General features: G+C 40.1%; 1 protein-coding gene and 1 pseudogene across 3 annotated transcripts in view; one reads left to right on the top strand and one right to left on the bottom strand.

Moving 5' to 3' along the window:
• LOC104603355 (uncharacterized) overlaps positions 1–20,442 on the bottom strand; it is a 53,836-nt gene extending 33,394 nt beyond the window's left edge. For both annotated transcript variants that reach the window (XM_088898099.1, XM_010267371.3), the window contains exons 1-3: positions 20,193–20,442; positions 2,514–2,563; positions 2,376–2,428 (exon numbers count right to left, since the gene is read on the bottom strand). In XM_088898099.1, the coding sequence (XP_088754225.1) occupies positions 2,376–2,428; positions 2,514–2,563; positions 20,193–20,437 (348 nt within the window). In that variant the 5' untranslated portion in view covers positions 20,438–20,442. The remainder of the gene's footprint in view (positions 1–2,375; positions 2,429–2,513; positions 2,564–20,192) is intronic.
• A 351-nt stretch (positions 20,443–20,793) lies between these two features.
• LOC104603356 (small ribosomal subunit protein eS25 pseudogene) lies at positions 20,794–21,305 on the top strand (annotated as a pseudogene). The gene has a single exon (XR_016082521.1). The product of XR_016082521.1 is annotated as a small ribosomal subunit protein eS25 pseudogene (transcript).
• The last annotated feature ends 746 nt before the right edge of the window (positions 21,306–22,051 follow it).

Here is a 22,051-nt window from a genome sequence, read left to right as displayed (position 1 = left end):
ACAGCACTGTTCATACCTGTCCACAAACAACCCTCTTCGTATCACTGAATAGAGGGCGTCTAGTACACAACTTCAACGATCACCACCACAGTAACTGGAGGCATTCTCACCTCCAAAACCACAAAATGACGAATCCTTTTTGGCCCCTTGTCGAGCTTCCACTCGCTAGCAGAAAATTGAGGAAAGCTGAAATGGTTGGCGGCGAACCCAGGAAGAAGACAGCAGCAAGGAAGAATGAAAGGAGAACAAGGTTTTACCGCTCTGATACCATGTAAGAAAACCCTATTCGATTCTAGGTTAAAGTAGAGAAGAAGAAGAAGAAGAAGAAGAAGAAGAAGAAGAAGAAGAAGAAGAGAAGAGAAGAAGAAGGGTCCGGCCAGATTAGGAAGAAGAAAATCAGTCCTTCCTAGCCGACCCACTTGTATTTATTTCAAATAATAGAGTTACAAGAAAGACCATATTGTCCCTCATGAAAGATGGGACACATAACTTAAACTTAAATAAAATAGACCTTTCACCCTCAAACAGATAAACCAAAATGACCAAAATACCCCTGATTCATGTATTCTAACAAGTTTATTTGCCATGTAAGCATTAAGGGAAATTTAGCCTTTTTTTACAATTAGTAAACATATAAATATTAAGAGTGGGTCGGCAGATTGATTTGATTCGACCCTCTCTCTCCCTTTTCTAAAACCCTTCGTGTGCTTCTGCTTCTCCCTCTTTTCTTCTTTTCTCCATCTGAAATCCTTCTTTTACTTTCGGATTCAAGACTGATTGTAGTCTTGATCGACTACTTGTTTTATGTTTCTTTTGGGGTGTTGGGTTTAGTAAGAGTTTTGTGTGGTTGATGTGATGGATTTGGGTGTAAGGTTTTCAAAGAAAGCGTTTGAGGGATTGTCGGTCCTTAGTTTTGTTTGGAGGTTCCTCAACACCTCTCTAGGTTGTAATCGCTTTTTTTTTAATGAATTTTCTTTTTACTATCAAAATAAATAAACAAGTAAAAGAATACAGAAAAAACAAACAAAAAAGGAACTTCTTTTTTTATTTTTGTGGTATTTATTTCTTCTTTATCTGATTGTGTATATGCCATGGCTTGCAAGAAACGCAATATTTCTTACTTGTTCTTATTAATAATAAGTTATTGCCTTTATTGGTCAAAAAAAGTTTAAAAAAAAAAAGGAACACAGCATTTCAACCTTCTGGATCTGCTTTGAGGAGGAGACAAATTGATTTACAAGTCAACATTATTGAGCAAATCACCTTGTTGTCCGCATTAATCTGCAACCAGCACTTGATTTTCAACATTATTTGATCTGAACTCTGGTTTCTTACAGGTCTTGCATTGAATCTTGATGTTCTAGTTTCCTAAAATTATAGATATTTAGGGATCTTAATTTCTCACTTTTTGTTTTTCTTGATGCAAGAACCTTGAGTTCCTGACTGCTGTCCCACAGATTCAGTCTGCTTATTGGTTTCTAATTACAAGATTTTTTTTGATAAATAACAGCAATTTCATTAAGCAAAACACAATAAAAGATACGAGTTCAACACAGCCCTCCACCAAAGAAGCTTAACAACCAGATAAAAAGAACAAAAAGAGACAGAAAAGTAAATTTACAGATTACAAGCTGGTCCTGGGCAACCCAAACTAAAACATCTTTCCAAACCCCAGCTCTAGCCAATAAATCAACCACTGTGTTAGTACACCTAGCCTCCTAGGCACCCACTTTAATGAGGTATTCATAGGGCCACCAAAGGACTGAGCTAGTCTCACTAGTGGTTCTAATAACCTGATGATTGATCTCAAGAGCAGTCCTTAAATACTCTAGCAGACCTTCACTTCTTCATTTTCCTAATTTTATATTTCTATCTTTCAAAATCCATAACCTTCACTTCTTCTAGTCTGAACTTTTGCTATTGACCTGACACTCCCAATTTCATCAAAGCATAAACCCCAAGAGACTTTCAGAAAACCCCAACAGTTTCCCTTCCTTTGTTGTTACCTTGTCATGTCCTGTATCAGTTTAATGCCTTTTACAATTACTAGCTAATAACTTTAATAAATAACAGACTACTACTGGTGCCAAGAATATCAAACAATTGAGGTTACATTGTGGTATTGTATCAAAAGGAAATTTACCAATAAAAGATTGTTCAAGCATATCCGAAACACACCCTTTGTGCGTCTAAGAAAGGATCAAAGGAAATCCTCCCTTGTTACATGATTAATAAGTCACTTGATGCACGCATGAAGAAAATTTGCAGATAAAATGGGACCAATATGAAAAGAAAGTGACACAGTATATACAAACTAAATCTTACGGGTGAAGTTCACAGAAAAAATAAAAATAAAAAAAATAACACTTCATTACCGCCTCCATTCTTCTAATTTCATAGCGAGCATACTGAGCCACCAAATAGACAGCTGTTACAAGAAATACTCCTTTTAGATAGCAATATCAAAGGTGAAACTTCAGATATATAAATGAGTAATTAGAGAATTGAGATACCCAATGAAGGCATGCAGGCAAAGAAGAGCTGTACCAGGTGGAAATCAAGCCTAGCAAATAGGAAGACATATGAGAACATTTACCAAGAATTTCAATTAAGAATGTAGACAATAACAGGTTGGCAAAGAAATATATCAAGTTTGTAAAGAAATTTCCAGCAGATAACACATTTTACTATTTTCTTGTATTTTTTTATCAGAAAAAAGATCAAAGAGGTTCCTATGATGAAAAGTAGAAAAAGATCTAGCCTCCTATTTGAGATGTCAAAATTGCCATCATAATCATCATCATCATCACCCAAGCTTTATCCCAACTATATGGAGCCAGCTACATGAATCCCGTTTTACTATTTTGTTCTGTTAAAATCAATATCAATTGTCGAAGTATTAGTGTTTCAAGTGTAATACTGCCATGGAGTATTAAAAAAAGTAAGCATCCACCTTATAACCACTTGGAAAGTTTCCCTATCTAATCACAAAGACAATCATTCTGAGACCCTTAAGAGAGCTAAGTAGCCAACATCTTGATTTGAATATTTTATAGGATTCCCTTCCCCAGTTGAACTGAAAACTGCAATGAACTAGTTGAAAATTACACCTACAGTAATTCAGATAACGCAAGAAAAGAAGAAAAGAGAGATAGAGAAAGAAGAAGAAAGAAGTTTCAGCAATAGGTTGTGGAAGAAGAAAAGAAGGGAAGAGAGGAAAGTAGAATTCAAACCTCTCTCTCTAGCCCCCTTTCATCACTTTTATTAATAATTCTTAAGTCTGAGTACAATTACTTGGATGCCCTTAATGGGGCAGCTAGCACTAAAGAAATAATTAAGAAAATAAAAGAAGGCCCATAACTAAGAAACATAACTTTTAAATACTACTTAAAAGAAATAAAGAACACGAAGGCCCATTCGGCCCATTCTCACTACACTCCCCCTCAACCTGAGCATAGATGCCAATCATGCCCAGCTTGCTTACATAATGTTGAAGCTTTGCCTTTGGGACTCCCTTAGAAAATCTGTTAGATGCTCTTTTGATGCAATGAAAGGTAGGCACACCTCTCCTGAAGCCACTCTCTCCTGTATAAAGTGTCTATTTTCCTCAATGTGTTTAGTTCTATGATGCTGAATTGGGTTGTGAGCAATGTTAATAGCAGATTGGTTATCACAATACAAAACAAGTGGCTCGTCACATGAAACAACCATCTCATTAAGGAGAGATCTAAGCCATAACAAATCAGAAACACCAAGGGCCAAAGCTCTATACTCTGCCTCAGCTGAAGATCTAGCAACCACTGATTGCTTTTGCTTCTTCAGGAAACAATATTTCTGGCTACCATAGCACAATATCCTGATGTGGATCTCCTGTCATCCACATTTCCTGCCCAATCATCATTTGTATATGCTTCTACCTTCATGTGTCCATGTTTAGCAAATAATATACCCTTCCCAGGGGTTCCCTTAAGGTAACATAACACCCTTTCTGCAACAGCCATATGTATGTCTCTAGGAGCATGCATGAACTAGCTAATAACACTCACAGCATATGAAATGTCTAAACGAGTCATACATAGATAAAGAAGTTTCTCCAGTAATCTCTGAAACACTTCCATGTCAGCTAAAAGTTCTCCATCATTAGCTAAGAGTTTATGATTCACATCAATAGGGGTAGAGGCAGCTTTAGCACCAAGTTTTCCAGTCTTAGTAAGAAGGTCTAGCACATACTTCTGTTGAGAAATAAAGATACCTTCCTTGGAATAGCAACCTCAATGCCTAGAAAATACCACAACTCCCCTAAATCTTTAATTTCAAATTCAGAACTGAGAAACTTCTTGAGAGAACTAACTTCTTTTGTATCACTGCCAGTAACCACAATATCATCTACATAAGCTATAAGAAATGTCACCTGAGTGTCTTTTCTTTAACAAAGAGGGTATGATCTGATTGAGTCTGAGTGTAGCCGAACTGAACAAGAGCAGCCCTAAACCTATTAAACCAAGCACGTGGAGATTGTTTCAGGCCATAAAGTTATTTCTTCAATCTACACACCTTACCCTGCATTTCCTTGCCATATATGCCAGGAGGAAGGGACATATATACCTCTTTAGTGAGATCACCATTCAAGAATGCATTCTTAACATCAAATTGATACAAAGGCCAATCATAGCTCACTGCTAAGGATAAAAGAACTCTCACTGAAATCACTTTAGCAATTAGAGAAAAGGTCTCAAACTCTCAGTGTAATCTCTCCCATATACCTAGGTATATCCCTTGGTAACAAGCCAAGCCTTATACCTCTTAAATTGACCCATCTACATGATACTTGATAGTGAAAACCCACTTGCACCCAACAGGCTCCTTCCCAACTGACAAGTCAACAATATCCCAGGTATTGTTTTTATGAAAGGTTTCTATTTCAGTACTCATTGCATCCCTCCAATCTAGTGTGTCTAAGGCTTCTGAAACAAACTTTGGGATGGATTGAGAGGAAATGGAGGCTAGAAAGCCATAGTAGGATGGGAATAAGTTGTAGGAAAAGTGTTTGGAAATACAATGAGTTGTATATTTCCTCTTACCTTTTCTCAAAGAAATGGGTAAGTCAAAGTCTGGAAACGAGGGTGTTGGTGGATGAGGTGATGGACATGTCCTCTCTTCAGTAATCGGGAGTGCTTGAGACTCAACTGGAGGTGTGGGATCAACCTGTGTTTGCCTTAGCCTTTGCCGCTGGTACCACCTCTGAAGAATAGGATGAGTGGAAACAACTGAGGACTAGCATGAGGAGGGAGAGCAATAGGAAGGGAAGACCTCAAAGGAGATGATCCATCCACGAGAATGGGGATAATTTTGGATGGCTCAACACAAGACTCAACTGGAGTTGGCAAAGGAAGGGATGAAGAAAACAACTCAAGAGATCTCTCCCCCTCAGAAGGATGGCTATAAAAAGGAACTGACTCTACAAATGTGACATCCATGGAAACAAACCGGGTGCCACTAATGGGATCGAAACAACAATACCCTTTCTATGTGGAGGCATAACCAAGGAAGATACACTTCTGAGCCTTGGGGTCAAACTTGTGTCTTTTGGAACTGGGAATGTGGACATGCAACCAAAGACCCTTAAAGGAATAGAGAAAATATCAACATCAGGAAAGAGGACTCCAAAAGGAGATCTTAACCCCAAGACTCGAGAAGGCATGCGGTTAATAAGGTAGGTAGTTGTTAAAACTGCATCACCCCAAAACTTCAGAGGAACATGGGTAGCAAAAAGAATGTTCCTTGCAACTTCCACAATGTGTCTATTCTTCCTCTCTGCTACTCCAATTTGTTGTGGAGTGCGGGCACAAGAACTCTAATGAATAACCCCAAACTTCTCAAGATAAGAGGTAAGGTTGTTCTCAAAATATTCCTTAGCATTGTCTGAACAGAATATTTTGATGCGGGTATTAAACTGAGTATGTGTTCATGGAGCTGTTGCACAAGTTTAGGCACTTCAGCCCGAGAGAGCATAAGATAAATCCAAATATATCGTGAAAAACCATCAATAAACAAGATGAAATATTTATACCCATCCATACATGGTAAATGGTAAGACCCCCACACATTAGAGTAAACAATATTAAAAGAAATAGTTGATCTTTTATTACTTGAAGGATAAGTGCTCTCACAATGAATACTCGATAGACTAATTCCTTTAAATAACTCTAGAAACAACTGACTCAATTAAGAAAAGTGTTAGACAGTTTTGTATGCCCTTAGCTACAATCCGATTTGATGTACTTTTGTTATTTAGTGGAAATAAATAAAGTGCATGTTTGATTCATGTTCTTTGGTTTAATTCTGTGTAAAGACCCTAAAACTGGACACTTATAGAGACTCGTGTTAGTTTTAAATGTCCACAGCCATTGGATAAGTCTGGGGAGATTTATCCTGCCAAGGCTGATACTGGTGTGCCACCAAGTGTTGGGATGGCCTGTCTCGGCCACCAGGGTAAGACCCAAGGCACATGCAGTATGGGATTACTCGAATCCTTGAACCGGACCAAATTTCCAGTATTGCCCTGGACCTTGGAGATAGATGGGCAAGACTAGAAAGTTACACCTGACCCCTAGACTCGATTATGACACTTCACTAGGTGTCGAATCGGACTGTCTTTGATATGCCAATCAGTGATATCCTTAGATGGGGATCAAAACCTGGGTATGTTGGGACAGTCTGAGAATTCATCTGAGTGGGTGATCATAGTGACAGGATCAGCCCCTTTGTCGGACAAAGGGTAATGATCGGGAATGCACTCTCTCTGATGGAAACCAAACTGCCGGCAGTTGATTTCAATCGTTGGAATTTTGTTTTGCAAAATTAATATATATATATGTACAGTTTTGAAATGTTTGCAAATGGTTTTAATTCCCGGGATCCATGTGAGTGGAGAGTGCGGCACTGTTCCTTGCAGCCAAGGGAGAGGTCCTCTCTTGTCGAGAAATGCTTGATCATTAAGGGCTGAGAGGTTAAGTGTAAGACCATTTAGGATAATACCTGATGGGCTAATATTGCACCTGCTCACAGTCCCTGGGTTTTTATAAGATGGCTTGGCCCAGGGACCACTTAATGTAAGTGTTGAGCCCATAGGGTCCATGTGATGGGCTCAGGGGTTCACTGAGTTTTTCAGTGAATTCGACTGGGCCTTGTATTAAAGGCTGGGCCGAACCCATGTGGCTGGTGTGTAGATCAATGCTTGGGTCCCACGCCATACAAAGAAGCCCAACTGGGCAGCAGATTGAAAACTAGTTAAACACTGAACACTTAATGGGCCAAAAGCCCATTTCAAGCTGGGCTGATATGATCACCCATCTATGGGGCGAATCTGAGATTAATGTTAGTAAAAGGATTGAGCCTTTAACCTTATCCACTCTAGGAGACCAAATTCAAATTAGATTTGAATCTGGTAACCTCCTGATAAGATCAGGAGTAAGTTAACTTAATCTGCAGATAGGATTAAGATAATCTCCTATCCAAATACAGATTTGGATTGGGATAACTCCTAATTAGGAGGTTTCTTAATCAAGAAGAAAGGAGGAGAAACCCAAGAGAAATATATCAGATTTCGAACCAAGTTTTTTTGAAAAAAGAAAACTCCCTGCGAATTGAGATAAGATCTCATACAGACTCCAGAAAGAAGAGAAGCAGTTCAGCCATCTTCGTCCCAGGAGTTCTCCTCCAGTCGTCGCCATTCCCTCTTGCAAGATTTGATCTTTGCAGCAATAAGGGAATCAAGAAATCAATTCTTGACATCGGTCTTGCAAGAAAGATTGAAAAAGATTCGGTGTTCAGAGTTTCCAGAGGGTTCTTGCAAAGGATCCAGTGTGTAGGACGCACCCTGCTGGTTCCGTTCCATCCACAGCTGTGTCATCTTCAGCAGGATCGGTTCCTAGTGTCTTCTTTGGGCGTGAACACCAACTTTGGGAGATACTGTTTCTTCGGATCAGGTATAATCCTCCCTTTTTCCTTTTGGTTCAGATCTGGTTCGATTATGATTCAAGTAGAATCCTTGAATATTGTATTCTAAATTTAGGGAATGCGATTCCCAGTTGGGAGAAGGTAGGAAAATTTTTGAAATTCGCCCACCCATTCCGCAACCTTTTGGCGTCCATTAGATGGATCCTACAATTCTTTCAGTGGTATCAGAGCCACAGGTTCGAATCTTGAACCAAAAGAAAATCAGATCTTACCCGGCGCAGATGGATAGAAGATGTTCTGCCAAGATTTGCGTAGATTGCTTTCTTTTTTTTTCAAGAAATGGTTTCTTGTTATGGGCGATTGATCTGAAATTAATTTTTGTTAAATCCAAAATTTATTTAGAACTGTTCTTTATTTATTTTGATTTAATGGACTGTTCAAACCTGGAGATCGCAGTGCAGATTGGGCGTAGATGGTCTGTGCACCCTTTTTTCCTTTTATTCATTTATTTATTCAATTCAGTCTGTAAATATTTTTTTTATTTTTCTAGACTGAATGTATAGGATTTGATCAAGAATGTAATAAATTAATAGAAATAGGATTTCTGTTTTTTTTATTATTTTCTTGATTAAAGAAGAAGGAAGAAGATGGCAGCGCTAGAGATTTGCAGATGGAGAAATCGCTTTCTGCGATTTGCAAGTTGTGAAACTGCAACCCTAATGATTAACCTCTGTTTTTCAGGTGGTGCGAACAGTCCATAGTTGATTTGTTATTGCCTAAAATCAAAATTATTAATTTCAGATCTTTCATGAATTAATTCTTGAATTGAAAATCAGTTTCGGACCATTTCGGACCAGATTGGACCAAAACTGTTTCGACCAAATCTAGGGTTCGAAGGGGACTGTTTTTCAATCCATTTTTCTCACACTTGTTGTTCCAAATCTGATGTTCAATTATAGGGGTTAATTCGGCCCACCTGTAAAGCCCAGTTTTAAAAGGTTAAAACTGCAAAAGCCCACTTTTGTGAGAAAAGCTGTATGGGCCAAACTGCTAACTACGACTCAGCCCATACACCTAGTAGACATTAATTGTTAATGTTATGGATTTTAATGGGCTTTACAGCAGTTAATTGATTGGATCAATTCTTCCTTTACATGTGATGTTTGGATGTTTGATGTGCTGCGACCATGGACCATAAGCACTTGGCCCATGAAGACTCTTAGTGGCTCTTGCGCACACCATGGCTGAATGCACATCATTGCCATGGTGTCCCTTAAGGTCATTGGATGACCCCTCCTTGCTTGGTGGGCCCCACAACCCTGAAAAAGGATGGGTACGGAACCCCTAGCCGATTAAGGCCCACAAGAAATCTGACTTTATGAAAGTCATTGGGAGCCACTTTGGTTTGACCTAAAATTAAAACTAGGGCGTAATTTAGTTCCCTCCAGCAAATATGAATGCATGTGATAGGGAGATCCATATGATGGACTCTCTAAAGGCCTTCCATCATTAGCACAATGATGGGTCCTTCAGTAATGAGGAAACGCACCATAAAATTGGACTATCCATTTGCTGTTGGATCTCTCAGAGTGTTTCATAGGATGATAGGGGCGTCATAGACTAATGTGGGAGGGGCTTCACCAAAAAATGGAAACTCTCTCACGGTACCTTGGCGTAACCTGAATATGATGGGTGAGCACTCACTGGACAGAAAGGTTTACCTGAAAACAGCTATGAACCTTGTCTGACAGAGGCCAAAGGGAAACTCATTCGATGAATGGATATGATCCGTCACAGAAAGGTGGTGGGGTTATGCAGCTGAAACAGTTGGCTTCACACACCCCATGTGATTTCCCACATTTCCAGAGACATTTCGTCGTCTCCGTCGCTGAGAAAGGAGGGAAATCTCAAAGATGAACAAATGGAAATGGAACAAAGATTAAAAACCATATCTATGTAGATAACATGAATCAAACTAAGGTTGTAGACTAACGATTTTGTTGTTTTATCAGAAAATGGCAAACGATCAATTCGCAAAGCTTCTAGACGATAACAAGCTTAAGGGCCCAAACTATGCCGACTGGTACAGAAATCTTATACTGGTCCTAACTTCCGAAAAGTTAGATAAGGTAGTGAAAAATCCTGCCCCGGAGCGTCCGGGTGATAGGGCTTCTGAGGCCCGTAGGAGGGATTACCAAGATTGGGAGGACAAGAACTCCCTAGCCCGCTGCTTTGTCATTGCCTCATTGGACAACTCAATACAGAGGCAGTTCGATCAGATCGAACTTGCCAAGGACATATTGGACAGTCTAAAGACAATGTATGAAGAGCAGAACCGTTCTACTCGACAAAAGGTCCTAAAACTGTTCATGACCGCGCAGATGTCCAAAGGGCAGAAAGTTCATGACCATTGTCTTCGGATGATGGGCTACATTAACGAACTCGAAGCCCTTGGATCCGGGCTAGATCTTGGCACGCAAGTGGATGCCATCCTAAATTCTTTGCCCTCTTCCTTCAATGCGTTCACAATGAACTACAACATGAATAAGCTGAATGTCAGCGTCTAAGAACTCGGCAATATGTTGTAGAGGGCCGAGGATCTACTCAAGAAAGATGAGCCTGTGGTTATGCTTGCTGAAGCTAACAAATCAGGCAAGAAAAAGAGAAAGGCAAAGAAGCCCCAGAAGAAAGCTAACAAACTCAAGAAGCAGAAGAAGAACAAGGCATCTGATGTCTGTCACTTCTGCAAGCAGACCGGCCACTGGAAGAGGAATTGTCCTACCTACCTGGAATCTAAGAAAGGTAACATCGAAACTTGTGTCATAGAAACTAATATGTTAGTCACTTCTGTGTCCTGGTGTGTTGACTCCAGGGCTTCAACTCATGCGTGTAACTCACTACAGGGGTTCAAAGTTAGCAGAAGATTGAGTGAAGGCGAAGTGACACTATTCTTGGGAACGACTGCAAGTGTTGCAGCTGCGGCAATAGGAACCGTAGAATTAGTATTTAGAGAAGGAGTGCCTGTACTTAAAGATTGTCTTTATGTACAGAACTTGAGAAGAAATTTAATTTCTGTTTCTAAGTTGTGTGCTGATGGATATACTGTTTATTTTAGTAATATGATTACTGTTAAAAGGAATAACAAATTCATCGCATGCGGGGAACTGGAGAACGGTCTCTATGTTCTACATCCTACTCTGGAAACTAACTTAATCGAAACTACGTCGGTCGAAAATCCCAAGAAAAAGAATCGTGATACAGTAAATCCCACGTGCCTCTGGCATTATTGACTTGGCCATATCGGTGTTGACCGAATCACAAGGCTGGTAAAGGATGATCCTTTGGATTTTCTAACCGTAGAAAATCTTCCCACTTATGAACCTTGCCTACAAGGTAAGATGACTAAGCGGCCATTTGACAGTAAGCCTGAAAGATCTGCAGGCACACTTGACCTAAAACATACTGATGTATGTGGTCCCCTGAGTGTTAGACACGAAATCAACACGTGTATTTCATCACCTTTACAGATGATTTTTCACGATATGGTTACGTATACCTAATGAGACATAAGTCTGAATCCTTTGAAAAGTTCGAAGAGTTCAGACAGGAAGTCGAGAAACAGTTAGGGAGAAAAATTAAGGCCCTTCGATCAGATTGAGGTGGCGAGTATCTCTTTGACGAATTCAGGGACTACTTAAAGGTCAACGGGATAGTGTCACAATTAGCTCCTCCTGCCACACCTCAACTCAACGGTGTTTCAGAGAGGAGGAATAGGACCTTGTTGGACATGGTTCGGTCACTTCTCGTACACTCAGAATTACCCACATCCTTTTGGGGCTATGCATTAGAGACTGCTATCTACGTGCTGAATCGGGTTCCAACCAAATCAGTTCCGAAAACTCCATATGAACTATGGACCGGAAGGAAGTCAAGTGTGAGACACTTGAAGGTTTGGGGTTGTTCTGCACACGTTAAAAGAACAAGTGCGGACAAGTTGGAATCCAAAACCAGTCGTTGCCTATTTATAGGCTACCCAAAAGATTTGGTGGGTTATCTATTCTATGACCCAAGTGAGCAGAAAGTGTTCTGCAGTCAAAACGCCCAATTCTTAGAAACCGAATACATCCTGGACACCCATCGTCAGGAAATAGTTCTTGATGAGGAGAGCTCAGGAGCAGTGGGAGATGTCCCACAAGTTCCAGGTAGTGACCAACCTAGAAGGTCCACCCGGGTATCCAAACCACCAGTCCGATATGGTTATGACCAGGATAGTTACCTGGTGGAAGCCTTGACTAGTGAGGAAGATCTCGTAAGCTATGTTAGACATAGATTCCCAAAAGTGGGTGGAGGCCATGAGAGCTGAGATGGACTCGATGGAGACCAATGGAGTCTGGACTCTAGTAGATCCGCCCTCCGGGGTAAAAGCAATTGGTTGCAAATGGATCTACAAGAGGAAGAAGGGCCCCGATGGCAGGATTGAGACCTACAAAGCTCGTTTGGTGGCGAAAGGGTATACTCAGAAAGAAAGCATCGATTATGAGGAAAACTTTTTGCCCGTGGCCATGCTTAAATCCATTAGGATCCTGCTAGCTGTAGCAGCGTACCATGACTACGAGATTTGGCAGATGGATGTCAAAACCGCATTCCTGAATGGAAATCTTAGTGAAGATATCTACATGCAGCAGCCGCAAGGCTTCATTGCTGCTGGTCAGGAACACATGGTATGTAAACTCAATAGATCCATATACGGACTTAAGCAGGCTTCTAGGAGTTGGAACATCCGTTTTGATTCTGCCGTCAAAACGTTTGACTTTGAGCAGAATCCGGATGAGCCCTATGTTTACAGGAAGTCCAGTGAGGATAAGATCACCTTTTTGGTGTTGTACGTGGACGATATCCTACTCATTGGGAATGATGTAGGAATGTTGACTTCGGTCAAGGTATGGCTGTCACAGCAGTTCTCCATGAAAGATCTTGGAGAAGCTTCATATATACTGGGTCTTCGACTCTATAGAGATAGATCGAAGCAAATAATTGGATTATCCCAGGCTGCTTATATTGACAAAATTGTCAAAAGATATAGCATGGAGAACTTCAAGAAAGGAAACACTCCTTTCAGGCACGGAGTCACTCTCTCCAAGAAGATGTCTCCCAAGACTTCTGAGGAGATTGAGGGCATGAGAAATGTTCCCTATGCCTCAGTCATAGGGAGCATCATGTATGCCATGCTGTGCACTCGCCCGGACATTGCTCAGGCGGTGAGTGTGGTAAGCAGATTCCAGGCCAACCCAAGGCAAGAGCATTGGACTGCTATAAAGAACATACTTAAATACCTTCGAAGGACAAAAGAGTTTTGTCTGGTATTCGATGGTAGTTCATTACAAGTTCTAGGGTATACCGATGCCGATTTCCAGTTAGATCCAGATGATAGAAAGTCTACATCTGGGTATGTTTTCACGATAGGATCGTGTGTTGTTTGTTGGAAAAGCAGCAAACAGGGGTCCATTGCAAATTCCACAACCGAGGTCGAGTACATTGCCGCAAGTGAAGCTGCCAAGGAAGCCTTGTGGATGAAGAAATTCGTACACGAATTGGGAGCGATTCTGTCCAGCACATCACCCATCCTGTTGTGCGACAACAATGGAGCGGTCGCCCATGCTAAAGAGCCTCGGGCCCACTCGAAGTCAAAGCACATCGAGAGGAAGTACCATATACTGCAGGAGTTCATTGGTAGAGGGGGCATCCTAATTCAAAAGGTAGCATTAGCGGATAATGTGGCAGACCCATTGACTAAGCCACTGACACAGAAGGTGTTTGAGAAACACGTGGAAAGTATGGGACTCCGGCTTGTACCAGATTGGACCTAAGTGCAAGTGGGAGATGTTAGACAGTTTTGTATGCCCTTAGCTTCAATCCGATTTGATGTATTTTTGTTATTTAGTGGAAATAAATAAAGTGCATGTTTGATTCATGTTCTTTGGTTTAATTCTGTGTAAAGACCCTAAAACTGGACACTTATAGAGACTCGTGTTAGTTTTAAATGTCCACAGCCATTGGATAAGTCTGGGGAGATTTATCCTGCCAAGGCTGATACTGGTGTGCCACCAAGTGTTGGGATGGCCTGTCTCGGCCACCAGGGTAAGACCCAAGGCACATGCAGTATGGGATTACTCGAATCCTTGAACCGGACCAAATTTCCAGTATTGCCCTGGACCTTGGAGATAGATGGGCAAGACTAGAAAGTTACACCTGACCCCTAGACTCGATTATGACACTTCACTAGGTGTCGGATCGGACTGTCTTTGATATGCCAATCAGTGATATCCTTAGATGGGGATCAAAACCTGGGTATGTTGGGACAGTCTGAGAATTCATCTGAGTGGGTGATCATAGTGACAGGATCAGCCCCTTTGTCGGACAAAGGGTAATGATCGGGAATGCACTCTCTCTGATGGAAACCAAACTGCCGGCAGTTGATTTCAATCGTTGGAATTTTGTTTTGCAAAATTAATATATATATATGTACAGTTTTGAAATGTTTGCAAATGGTTTTAATTCCCGGGATCCATGTGAGTGGAGAGTGCGGCACTGTTCCTTGTAGCTAAGGGAGAGGTCCTCTCTTGTCGAGAAATGCTTGATCATTAAGGGCTGAGAGGTTAAGTGTAAGACCATTTAGGATAATACCTGATGGGCTAATATTGCACCTGCCCACAGTCCCTGGGTTTTTATAAGATGGCTTGGCCCAGGGACCACTTAATGTAAGTGTTGGGCCCATAGGGTCCATGTGATGGGCTCAGGGGTTCACTGAGTTTTTCAGTGAATTCGACTGGGCCTTGTATTAAAGGCTGGGCCGAACCCATGTGGCTGGTGTGTAGATCAATGCTTGGGTCCCACGCCATACAAAGAAGCCCAACTGGGCAGCAGATTGAAAACTAGTTAAACACTGAACACTTAATGGGCCAAAAGCCCATTTCGAGCTGGGCTGATATGATCACCCATTTATGGGGCGAATCTGAGATTAATGTTAGTAAAAGGATTGGGCCTTTAACCTTATCCACTCCAAGAGACCAAATTCAAATTAGATTTGAATCTGGTAACCTCCTGATAAGATCAGGAGTAAGTTAACTTAATCTGCAGATAGGATTAAGATAATCCCCTATCCAAATTCAGATTTGGATTGGGATAACTCCTAATTAGGAGGTTTCTTAATCAAGAAGAAAGGAAGAGAAATCCAAGAGAAATATATCAAATTTCAAACCAAGTTTTTTTGAAAAAAGAAAACTCCCTGCGAATTGAGATAAGATCTCATACAGACTCCAGAAAGAAGAGAAGCAGTTCAGCCATCTTCGTCCCAGGAGTTCTCCTCCAGTCGTCGCCATTCCCTCTTGCAAGATTTGATCTTTGCAGCAATAAGGGAATCAAGAAATCAATTCTTGACATCAGTCTTGCAAGAAAGATTGAAAAAGATTCGGTGTTCAGAGTTTCTAGAGGGTTTTTGCGAAGGATCCAGTGTGTAGGACGCACCCTGCTAGTTCCGTTCCATCCACAGTTGTGTCATCTTCAGCAGGATCGGTTCTTGGTGTCTTCTTTGGGCGTGAACACCAACTTTGGGAGATACTGTTTCTCCGGATCAGGTATAATCCTCCCTTTTTTCTTTTGGTTAAGATCTGGTTCGATTATGGTTCAAGTAAAATCCTTGAATATTGTATTCTAAATTTAGGGAATGCGATTCCCAGTTGGGAGAAGGTAGGAAAATTTTTGAAATTCGCCCACCCATTCCGCAACCTTTTGGCGTCCATTAGATGGATCCTACCATTCTTTCAAAAAGAACAAATGACCCAAACGACTACGACAAAACATAATACAACTAGTGGACTCTAAAACAAATGCAGTTCTCTTAGGTTGTACTTAGCTCTGCTCAGGCATGTCTAACAGATAGATCCCATTCGCTTCATGGCCACTCCCAATCACCATTTTAGATTCCATGTCCTGAAAAAACACAATATGAAGGAAAAAAAGGTCACACTGCAATTTAGAGATTTAGTCAAATTACTAACTGAAAGAAAATTGGTATTAAGTTTAGGTACATGAAGAATAGATGATAAGGTCAAGGCATTAGAGGTCTTAATGTCTCCCTTTCCCAAGATAGGGGCTAGGGAGCCATCAGCAAGGGATATCTTATCTTGGCCAGAAAGAAGTTGGTAAGAGGTGAATAACTATGAAACATTGGTCATATGGTCAAAAGAACCAAAATCAATTATCCAAGGGGTTTAATGAGTACCTAAGACAGAAGCATGATGTGTAGTGGCACGAATACCTTAGTGAGCAAATGCAGAGGAAGGAACAGCTTCTGAAAGAGTTGTAGCAGTGGACTCCAAGTGACTAATGATTCAGCCATACTTCTCATATTCAGCCCTAGCGGTTGCAAGCTGTTCTCCCACTGACTTCTCTCCACCCTGTCCTTATTCACCTTGTGAAGAGGTGGCTACATTTGCATTTCCACCATTTTCTTTTTTGAATCTGGCATAAATGAGCTCTGGATGCAGTTTCCAACATGTGTCTTTAGTGTGTTTAGGCTTCTTGCAGTATTCACAGATAACATCTTTCTTTCCAATGCTAACCTTCCGCCTCATCCCAGCATTAGCATAGTGATCAACCTACGGCCCAACAGACTAAACTTGTCTTCTGCTCTCCTCACTGCTCACCATAGCATATGCTTGAGACAAAGTCACCTCATCCTTTGCTAAAACATTCTACCTCACAATATCATACTCCGAGTTGAGTCCGGTGAGGAACTCAAAGACTTGATTTCTCTCCACCAACCTCCTATATGTTTATGCATCCTTTGTGCAACCCCAAACAACAATCTCCATCAGATCAATCTCTTGCCAAAGAGATTTCAGCACAGAGAAGTAGACTGCTAAGGGCTTCTCCCCCTGTCTAAGATTATTCACATCATGCTTCAATTTGTAGGCTCGAACAACATTAAGCTTTTGGGAATAGGTCTCTGTGACACTATCCCACACTTCTTTTGCAATTTCCATCTACAGGAAATGTTGACTAATGTGTGGTTGCATACAATTCACTAGCCAACCCACTACTATGTATTTTTCCTGCATCCACCTTTCATAAGTAGGACCATCCTCCTCCAGTTTCTTCTTGCTCCTAGTAATATAACCCCATTTTCCTCTACTACACACATGTATCTTAATAGATTGAGACCAAGCTAAATAATTGGTCCCATCTAGCTTCACAGTAGTCACTAGGGGTGTACAATCGGTCGATTCGATTCGGTTCAAACTGAGGGCCTAACTATTCGATTTTACCTTTTCCTCTAACCGAACCGAACCGGCCCTAACCGAGTTTGGTTCGGTTTTCGGTTCGGTTGGACCCTGGTTCCACATAAATGGCAAGCATTTAATAAGTATTATTAATGAAAAGTTAAAATGGCCCCAAAACCCAATGGTTTTAATTAATTAACTATTAACTATTATTAATTAAAAATTAAAATGACCCCAAAGCCCAATGGTTTTAATTAATTAGCTATTATTAATTAAAAGCTACAATAGGCCAAAAGCCCTATGCCAATGGGGAATTGGCAAATTGGCCATTTTCAAAAATAATTAATGATTAATGAACAATTAATGACGAACAAGCAATTAATAATGAGTCTAGGCTTTAATTAACTATTATTAATTGTTCATTGGGAATTATAATAATTAATTAGCATAAAGTATTAAATAAAACATTAATGTTTAATATACTTAACTAAATAACAGCATTAATTCGGTTTTCGGTTTGGTTCAATTGAAAATTTTAGTCAAACCAAACCAAAACCAAAAACAGATTTTTTTAGAAAATAAAAACTAAACCGAATCATAGCCGAATTAACCAAATTGAATTAGCTTATTCGGTTTGGTTCAGTTCGATTTTCGGTTTATCAACCGAATTTGAACACCCCTAGTAGTCATAGCCCCAAAAGGATTCTCCACTGACCCCCCATGTCCAAACCCAGAATATGTCGAATATTTGGTCTTCTCCTCCAATTTGCTCCATTGAGTAAATGGATGCAAATGAAAATCAAATTAGGGATTTACTAGGCTAGAATTACTGTTCTAAGCAAAGAATAACCTTTCAACCCCTCAAAATTAGGGTTTCATAGGGTACTGCAAGATGGAGAGAAAGAGAGAAACTTCAACCACCCCTTCCAGAGGTTCCAGGATTCAATCCAACCAAAACCGCCGCTAATAGAAATCAAAAGGCTTACCTCTAATCCCCAAGCGCCTGGTTCAAACTGTCTCTACAACCTGTAACAAGGTTTCTCTAGTTATCTAGGGTTTTCGAGAAAAATCTCCAAGAACCTAGCCTAGGCTTCAACTAAGGATGAAAAGCCTCCACAAAACTCTCCAAAAACCTTTCTAACTGGGCTGCATAAGTAGCTGATTAATCAACTGATCAGTTCTCCACACACACTATGTATGGGCAAAGAAAGGAGAAAAAAAGTCGAAAGTGAGAACCCGCTCTAATACCAAGTTGAAAATTACACCTACAGTAATTCAGATAATGCAAGAAAAGAAGAAAAGAGAGAAAGAGAAATAAGAAGAAAGAAGTTTCAGCAATTCACGAAGGCCTCTTCTAAAACCCAAGTCTTAATCAAGTCTAGACCTAGAGCTGGAATGAGTCAAGAAAGAGGAAATGTGTTCACCATACGGTTTGACAAGGCAAATAAGGATGGAAATTGTTCCTTCAAAGGTGAATTACCCAACCAAACATGTTCCCAAAATTTAACATAGTTCCCAATGCCAAGATTATACCTGATAAGAGGCAGAAAAAATAAAAGAATGTCATGAATGGATTTCCAAGGAAAAGCTCTTGTTGCCCTATTCTGCACTCCAAAATCCCAGCCTTTCGTCAGAAGTCCATGAATGCTAATGATTACCTTTGCCCACAGTTTGTCCCTATCATTTGGCAATCTCCACAACCATTTTCCTAGTTGCATTCTTATTTTTTCTAGGTTTTCTTTTCTTTCTTCTTTTTCTTCTCAAAATTATGCGACTTTCTATGTTTTGATATGAGATCTATACTTATTTGATAAGCATTATGGTAATTATTAGTTAAATATTTCTGCTGATTACTATGAGACCTAGGGAGTTACCCTACAATTTATGTCTTTTACTATAAAAAAGTCATTAACTAGTCAACTAGGTGCCCCCCTATCGCCTACCATCACCTGGGCGCTTTGAAAACAATGCAACCCAAGCTCTATTACCCTTTGTAAATTGGTGCATCTCACAGGTGTAGCATGTTAGTATGTATTTGTTATTAACATGTTTTATTCTGCCTGTTCCACGCCCCACAACTTCCTAATCCTTGTAATATATGGAAAAGGTATATACAAAATGTAAACCAAGAGCTAAAAGAAACACTCAAATACATAAAAACATAAACAAAGAATGTTTAAAATGTAAATTGTGTAGGATGGGTAAAGACTGTATCACGTAACAAAGTGATTAATTTACTAGATTAACATATTTTATTCTGACATTTATAAAGGCCATTACCCAATGGAAAATTTTATCAACACATTATATTGTGTCTCTTCCACATCAAATACTGAAATACATCTTTCCACTCCTTTAAAGCTATATGGTGAGTAAATTTATCAAAGAAACTTAAGCATAGAACAATTTATCAAAAAAAAAAAAAAAAGCATAGAACATGGCTGCCCAAGTCAAGAACACCAATTGTGAATTATTTGATCATGTTTATAACTCTATCAAAACATCTAATAATTTTATCAATCAAATCCAGGCCTTTCATAGAAACCAGGATATTATAACATCCCAAACTGGAACTTCCTTTTCTATAGTCGACATTAAAATGCAGCTACTGTTCATGCCAGAATTGATGTACCTTTTACCTGGTTGAATTACCATGATCAAGGAAAGTCCTATACTTACTAGTTGGTAAAGATTGAATCGGCTTTCTTGATCACTTAAACCTAAATTTCTACAGTAATATTTTCTATGACTGAATAATTTCCATATTCCTTTCTCTCAGCCTTGTCCCCCAGAACCCGCTCTTTGGATCTTTGTAACTTTTACTCATTTATTTGATCTGAACAAACTATAAACCCTAATAAAATGAAGAACTAAATTAAGCAAAATAGAAAGCTAAAAGAGAAAGGTTGAAAAGAAATAAAATAAGAGAGGTCATGTCAAAGGGTTAATTACCCAAATTTCTTCTTCTTAGGAGGAGTGGTGAAAAGAATCTTAGCAGCAGTCATGAAATCGAGTTTTTCCAATTCACGATATGCATCACAATCTCTTATTGAACTGTTGTTGCTATTGATGCTGCTGTTGCTGCTTGTGCCATTGTTCTTGGTCACGGAAGCGCAGAATAGTCTAGGCCGGATGAGACGGGATCCCTTTAAAAACCAGAGACAGGTGTCTCTTCCCAGATGAAGTATTCTACCCATCTTGTTTCAACATGTCCACACTGCAGAGGGGATGTGCATACTCTGGATAATGTGCCTTTAAACTTGATTGCTAACTTTACAAGTTTATAGTCTCAGAAAACAGCATACAACTGGATGTGCCACATTTAGACATTTCCTGAACCTCAAACCAGCAGTTCAGCACAATTAGATGGTTTAATAATCTGAATTGTCAATTATTTCCTAATCTTTCTGGAGTTCAGGAAAACCATTTTCCACTGTCATAATTGCAAACATTTTTCCAAGAATGTTTGTCACCAATTAACCACGCAAGTATAACCAATTAACAAGCAGTGGGCTCTGTTCCTCTTCAGAAACTCTTCACAACTTCAAATCGGATGGTGCCAAAGAAGGAAAAGGCTCCCCCTCCATCTTCTAAGCCCGCTAAATTTGGAGGCGGTAAACAGAAGAAGAAGAAGAAGTGGAGCAAGGGAAAGCAGAAGGAGAAGGTGAACAATATGGTGTTGTTTGATCAGGCCACCTATGACAAACTTCTCTCCGAAGCACCCAAATACAAGCTCATCACCCCTTCCATTCTGTCGGACAGATTGAGGATCAATGGATCACTTGCACGGAAGGCTATCAGGGAATTGATGGCAAGAGGTCTTATTAGGATGGTATCTGCCCACGCAAGTCAGCAGATTTACACTAGGGCAACCAATACTTGGGTGTTCCATCTTTATATGTTCTGGATATTGATGATTAACTTAATACCAAAATTTTTATGTTATCGTTTTTGTTGAGACAAATACAATGTCCGCCTTATTAGACAATGTTTTTTTTGGGTGCTTAGACCTTTGTTTGATTATGTTGCATTGATGGAAATTTTGACAGTAATTTTGTTCTAGTGTTGGAGAATAAAAAAAAAGAGAGAGAATACCTCAATGGGTCAATCAAAATGCCTTGATGGATTGGCTTTTCAAGTCAATACGAAATGGGCCACAACAGGCCAATAAAGACTTTAATGGAGACCTTTATGGGTCAACCCAAATGTCTCGATGGGCTGGCTTCTTAAGCCAGTATGAAGTGAGCCACAATGGGCCAATTTGAAAAAAGAGACAACAACGGCCAATAAAGATACTGTGTTGCACCCTTTATGGTGCCAACTGTCCATTCTTTGGACCTTGCTTCGGTCATTAGGAACTCAAGAAGAACGAGATGGAACCCTAAAACTGATCACCTCTGGGAGAAAACCCTAAAACAATCACTTTCCAAGAGGATAACAAGAGTTCAGCTCAACAGAAAGGTTTGCCGCAAGGTTAATGTCAAACCCTAGAACAGAGAGAAAACCCTAAAACAGTTCGGCCGCTCCTTCTAGATAGGTCCAACCTATCTTGACTGATAGCAGTCTCTAGAAAATAAATAAGACTTACCCAAAGAATGTTGTTCGTTACATTCCAAGGTTGCCTGAACCCTAGCCTTCTCTGATTCTTCCTGATTACCAACACTCTGCAAGTCGTGGCAAGTCTTCAACAGCTGTGAACCTCTTCTGGTAACCTCCAAGAATCAGCCAACGTATACTTCTTCATAAACTTCCAGCCCTAGATAATTCTCATGTGGTCGGCTGGACTAGACTCACATGAGAAACCTTAGATA

Source organism: Nelumbo nucifera, chromosome 2 (assembly GCF_055504915.1).
Source record: "Nelumbo nucifera cultivar China Antique chromosome 2, China Antique-T2T, whole genome shotgun sequence".
Classification (NCBI taxonomy): Eukaryota; Viridiplantae; Streptophyta; class Magnoliopsida; order Proteales; family Nelumbonaceae; genus Nelumbo; species Nelumbo nucifera.
The sequence above is the reverse complement of the archived record's forward strand: the minus strand, read 5'-3'. Positions and strand labels throughout refer to the sequence as shown.